The 5,610-nt window shown below is 40.3% G+C and overlaps 1 protein-coding gene and 1 long non-coding RNA gene across 7 annotated transcripts in view; one reads left to right on the plus strand and one right to left on the minus strand.

Annotated features, from left to right (window-relative positions):
• The window catches only part of LOC105463133 (zinc finger protein 475), a 91,610-nt gene extending 91,282 nt beyond the window's left edge, over nt 1-328 (minus strand). For all 5 annotated transcript variants that reach the window (XM_071098553.1, XM_071098552.1, XM_011710076.3 and 2 more), the window contains exon 1: nt 171-328. In XM_071098553.1, the coding sequence (XP_070954654.1) occupies nt 171-308 (138 nt within the window). In that variant the 5' untranslated portion in view covers nt 309-328. The remainder of the gene's footprint in view (nt 1-170) is intronic.
• A 47-nt stretch (nt 329-375) lies between these two features.
• Nucleotides 376-5,610, plus strand: part of LOC105463132 (uncharacterized) — a 56,239-nt gene continuing 51,004 nt past the window's right edge. For both annotated transcript variants that reach the window (XR_011624728.1, XR_011624729.1), the window contains exons 1-2: nt 376-546; nt 4,430-4,510. This is a non-coding gene — a long non-coding RNA (uncharacterized lncRNA). The remainder of the gene's footprint in view (nt 547-4,429; nt 4,511-5,610) is intronic.

Here is a 5,610-nt window from a genome sequence, read left to right on the forward strand (position 1 = left end):
TTTTACATTAGAAAGCTATACATCAATTTCACTGATGAGGCTGTTGCTCTAAAATGTGTAACTCTCCCCACCTTCAACACACACATATTCCACACATGTAATACATACACACAAATTCCCTTGGGTTGGCTTCTGGAGCCAACAACATAGAAGAGAACTGGTCCTGTTACCTTAGTGTTGTGGTTTGTTGACCTGAGAGCCATGGGATCATGGAATGCTGCCCTGATATGCAGGCATGGTTGGCACCAAGGAAAGATGAAGAAGCGGCACAGCAAGTTGGGTATTAGTAGTCCAGCTGTCAGCATCATCAAGGGGTAGTTTGTGAGGTCGAGGCTGGTTTTCATGACATCAGCACAGCTGAGGAGGTGAGCTAGGACCACTGAAGATTATTAAAATGGTTGGATCTACAAGTAGGATCCCACTGAATATTTCATCTACCACCTCCAAAGAAGCGGAGATCACAGAGGGAAAGCATTCTAAAAGACTTAGTCTTGATTTCGGGAGCTCAGTTTAACAGAAGGCATGGAGAGACAAAGGACTAAGAAGGTTCTTAACATTAACTTTTTCTCTCTCTTTATACCTCTCTTTCTCATCTGATAGGCTTGGTAAGATTGCCTGATATTTCATCAAGAAAATATGAGATTCAAGCTAACAGATAGTAGTTACTTTATCTCCCCACTAATAACCTACAGTCTTGCCTTCATCTGTATTAATCATTCTCCTGAAACAAAGAAGTGCCCTCTCCTATCGAAGTCCTTCCTTCCACACACATTGGTGATCCCATCTCCTGGTGCCTATTTTTTCTCCAGGTTTTGCACCATCTCTGATCACCTCTCTTGCTTCTTCAACCTCCTTTTCTCCACTGGATCATTATCCTAAGTATTAAAACATAATCTAGAAGCTCCCATCTTTCAAAAATACCTCTCATCCCAATATCTCTATTCCTAGCCTACCTACTATTTCTATTCTAGTCTTCAAAGCCATACTTCTCAAAACACAACCTATCTTTATTCTCCATACACTCTGCAGATCTCACCAGTCCACTATGTTCTTTCCAAGGTTAGCAGCTGCATCCACACTGCCAAATCAAATATTTTTTGGTCCTCATTCTACTCAACCTCTTGGCATAAAACACTGTTTTCAACACCCTTATTTACAACATTTGTTGGATCTCAGTTTTCATGGCACCCTACTCTAGACCTTTCTCTTGCATCTCCAGGCCTTCGTTCTCCAGCTTCGTCCCCTCTAGTCCCTAAATATTGTATCTCAGGACTCAGCCCTGGACCTGTTTTTCTATGAGTATTCATTCTGATTGCTTTAAATATATGTTAATAATGCATAAATGTATATCCCAGCCCAGTCCTCCCTTCTGAGTTCCAGACTCATAGATTCAGCTTAACTCAAAAATCTCATAAGCATTTTGAATTTGATATGGCCAGAATTAAACTATAGATCTTTTTTTTTTTTTTTTTTGAGTCTTGCTCTGTCACCCAGGCTGGAGTGCAGTGGTGCTTCTTGGCTTGCTGCAAGCTCCGCCTCCCGGGTTCACGCCATTCTCCTGCCTCAGCCTCCCGAGTAGCTGGGACTACAGGCGCCTGCCACCATGCCCGGCTAATATATATTTTTTATTTTTTAGTAGAGATGGGGTTTCACTGTGTTAGCCAGGATGATCTCAATCTCCTGACCTCATGATCCACCCGTCTCGGCCTCCCAAAGTGCTGGGATTACAGGCGTGAGCCACCGTGCCCGGCCTAAACTATAGATCTTACTTCCCCAAATCCAACCCTTCCACAGTATTCTTGATCCTAGAAAATGGCACTACTAGTGCAGTTGCTCAAGGTAGAAATCTGGGAGTCATCCTTGACCTTCTTTCTTATCCTCCACATCCCACCTATCACCAAGATCTGCCCATTGTACTTTATCTTTATCTCTGCTACCAACATGATAGGCCAAGCCATCACCAGCTGTCACCTGGGTTCCTGCAGTAACCAAACAACTGATGTCCCTGTGTCCACAGAGCAGCTGGAGGAAACTATGCTACCTCTTCAGCCTCATCCATGTGCCTGTTCCCTCTAGTATTAGGCTCCGGCCACATGTGCACTCTTTCATTTCATTATAAGATCTTCCTTACCTTAGAACCTTCATACATGCTGCCCTTTATCCGAATGTCTTTTTCTCTAACCATTCCCTTCCTCCACATGTTTCCTCTTGGCTAATGCTTTCACACCTTTTATGTCTTAGCTGAAATATCTTCCTCCCGTAGGTTTTCTCTAGCCAAGATCCTGAATGTCTGTCTTCCGCCATTCCACACCGTCATAACACAATTTTAAATTGTATATATTTTTAAAATTCCATACAATTTCCTCAATAGGACTCAAAACTCCATGAGGTCAAGAACTATGCCTATATTTTTATGACTCTATATTTAGTACTTAGTCCAAGGCCTAATGATAAGTATTAGTGAATGAATGGAATTCTGTCCTCTTTTTCCTAACACTCACAGGTTGGCAGGGTAGCAATACCCATTTTTTATATCACTTCTATGCCCCTTTTATAGTGACATGAAAATATATGAATCTGTGGAATTAGACAGAATGACTCTGACAGCCACTTGCGAATCCAGTGTACGACTTTAAGCAAGTTGCTTAACCACAGTCTTCCAACCTAGAAAGTCAGAAAATAATGTTTATCTTATAGTAATATAATGAGAATTAAAATGGCATCATGTATATAAAGTGCTAATCATAAAGTGTTGCAGTTTCAATGGTGGTGTCTCCTCCAAAATTCACAGTGGATCATATTTCCCAGTGCAACAATGTTAAGAGGTGTGGCGTTTGTGAGGTGATTAAGTTGTGGGGACACCACCTTTGTGAATGGGCTTCACACCCATATAAAAGGGCTCAAGGTTAGAAGAGGGAACACCCTTCTCGCATTTCCATCCCTTCCACCGCAGCATTTCGCCCCTCTGGAGGATCTAGCAACTAATTACCGTCTTGGAAGTAGAGCATTCCTCACAAGTTCATAAAAATCCTGCTGGTACCTTGATTTTGGACTTCCCAGCCTCCAGAACCATGAAATATAAATTTCTGTTCTTTGTAAATTACCCAGTCTTTGGTATTTTGTTATAGCAACACATATGGACTAAGACATAAAATTATTCAGTAAAAGTTAGTTCCCTGTCTTCCACGCCTTCCCCTAAATTCCAAATTCTTCTTACCCAATAGATACACATGCACACATACAGAATTTGAAAATATGAGAATATCTATCCCGCCCTCCTGGGTTTTTCTGATTATGCTCTTCCTACTGCGAGTTTTGCCTGTAAAGAATAAGATACTTACCCAGAGAAGAACATTTGTAGCTTTAAATCAAATATGTAACTCTAGCACTAAATAACTGGAGTTTATCGAATAAGGGCACCTTCTCCAATACATTTGGGGATATTATTGAGGAAAAAGTCAATAATATGATTTGATAGCGCAGAAGACATTACTTTAAAAGAAAACACCAGATGGCAGCACCAGATGCTGGAGATGTGTCTGATGGGGCTTTAGCTCAAACCTGAGCATTGAGGATGCTGAAAGTAGCTTAAAACTGTGTTCAGAGAGACAATCATTATAGAAAAGATAGTTCCCCCTTAAGAAAAATAATACATATTTTGCAATATAGAATAAGGTTTTAGGAAGAGTGTTTCATAGGTTACAAGTGAAATCCTAGGAAAATAACCCCAAGCCGTAACTAATAAAAACTTATTAGGCAAAAGTTTCATTTTGGTTTATAGTTATATTTAACGAACTCTGTTCTGTTCCAATTAGCTTGAAAGGGCCTAAAGCTAACGAATGAATTACAATCAGCTTCCAAAAACAGACAAAATTTTATCAACTATTAAATGCAATTATTAAAATTTATTCATTCATATTAAAATAAGAATAATTACTTCTATTATTATATTCCTCAGCATAGCTGGGAAAATCATTTACTAAAATAGACATCAAGAATCTCATTGAATAGATATGACATTAAAATTTAAAATGTTAACATACAGTTTGATCCATATTATGAATCACAATTTTATCTGGAATTGACACCACTTTTAAATTTTTGCTAAATTGGGTATTACCCATCCAGGCTTTTTTTTTAGAGGAAAGAAAGGAAGTGTGATGCTGCTCATTACACCATGAAATACATATACACAGTCCCAGGACCGTTCCATCTTTTAAATAAAAATCCACACCGAAGGTTTTATTCCTCTTAAATACTGTTTAGGGTCCTACACAAGTTTCCTGGGAGATCAGGAAGAGTGAGTTCAGTCCTATACTTTGGATGTGAAACAATGAGACAATTCAAGCCAGCATATTAGTTAGAAGGCAATGCAAAATGCCCACTGAGATCTTGGAGCAGAACTTGTCTAATCGGTGTTTGTGTTTAGATTTGACAGAAGGATCAAAGGAGCATCTGTGCCATAAGGGACCTGAGCCAATCTATTTTGGAGAAACATTCCGAGGGAAAGGTAATTCATTCTACCAGTGAAACAGTGACTGTGGGGTCACTGGAGTGAATTGTTTTCCAACTACTATGATCACAGTTCTGAAACTATTTCTCTCACCTGAATTCACTACAAGATTGAACCCCGTGAGAACATAAGGCAAGATAGCTGATTCTAATCTGAAATGAGACCAAGGATTCCAGAGGGAAATCTGAATTGTAAGAAGGAATGTATGAGTGTCACAGGCTGCCAAAAGTCAGCTTTCACAGACAGATGAAATTCTGAAATCTAATAATCATTACAGTAGTGTTCTTTATGGAAAATGAATAATTCATAGCACTATCTAAAATTTAAATGAAAGAAAGAAAAATATCCATAGGCAGGATCAAATCATAACTAAACTACACAGTGAAGGAAAGGCTTTCTGCTGAAAGCACTATGGAATGGTAAATGTCTCCTCTAAGGAAGGACTAAAGCCCACTGCTTTGAAAGTTCTCATGCTCCCTGGAAGCCTGAGAGTTTTCTCCTTCATAACTAACCCAAGCTTATTTTAAGTCTGGCAGCCAAAGGGACCCTATGTTGGATGACCTTTCTATGCCCTCTACTGAATCTTGTGTGGTCCCCAAATAGGCCAGCACACATCTGACAGTGGTCGGGGCCAATTTCTCATTCACATGTGTGTTCTCAGGCCTGAGAGCAGGGTTGGGTGTGCTCTGACATAGCCATGTCCTCTAGACCACCACCCCCTACTCTTGTCTAAATGCATAAGTCGAGTCACTGAAGGACCATCGCTGGCCTCTCCTGACATTCTCCCCTCCAGATGACCGGGTGAGTCAGGAAGGTGTCTCCTAGGGAAGCTGGGTGCCCAAGCCAGCCACTTGCAGCCATCATGACTGAGTGAGAACATGCTGTGCTCAGCCTGTTGGCTCTACTCTTGAGCACAAAGTATGTGTTATAACAACAAGCACAAGAATCCTGACCACACGCTTCCCTATCTCTAGATCTGTAATGAGAACATTTGAAGTAAATGCATACAATCAAGAAACAGTGCTGTAAGGCAGAAAGTGAACAGAGTTTCTGATTTGTGACCCTGAGACACAGATTCTTATATTCTCTGAATCCAG

This window comes from Macaca nemestrina, chromosome 6 (assembly GCF_043159975.1).
Source record: "Macaca nemestrina isolate mMacNem1 chromosome 6, mMacNem.hap1, whole genome shotgun sequence".
Taxonomy (NCBI): domain Eukaryota; kingdom Metazoa; phylum Chordata; class Mammalia; order Primates; family Cercopithecidae; genus Macaca; species Macaca nemestrina.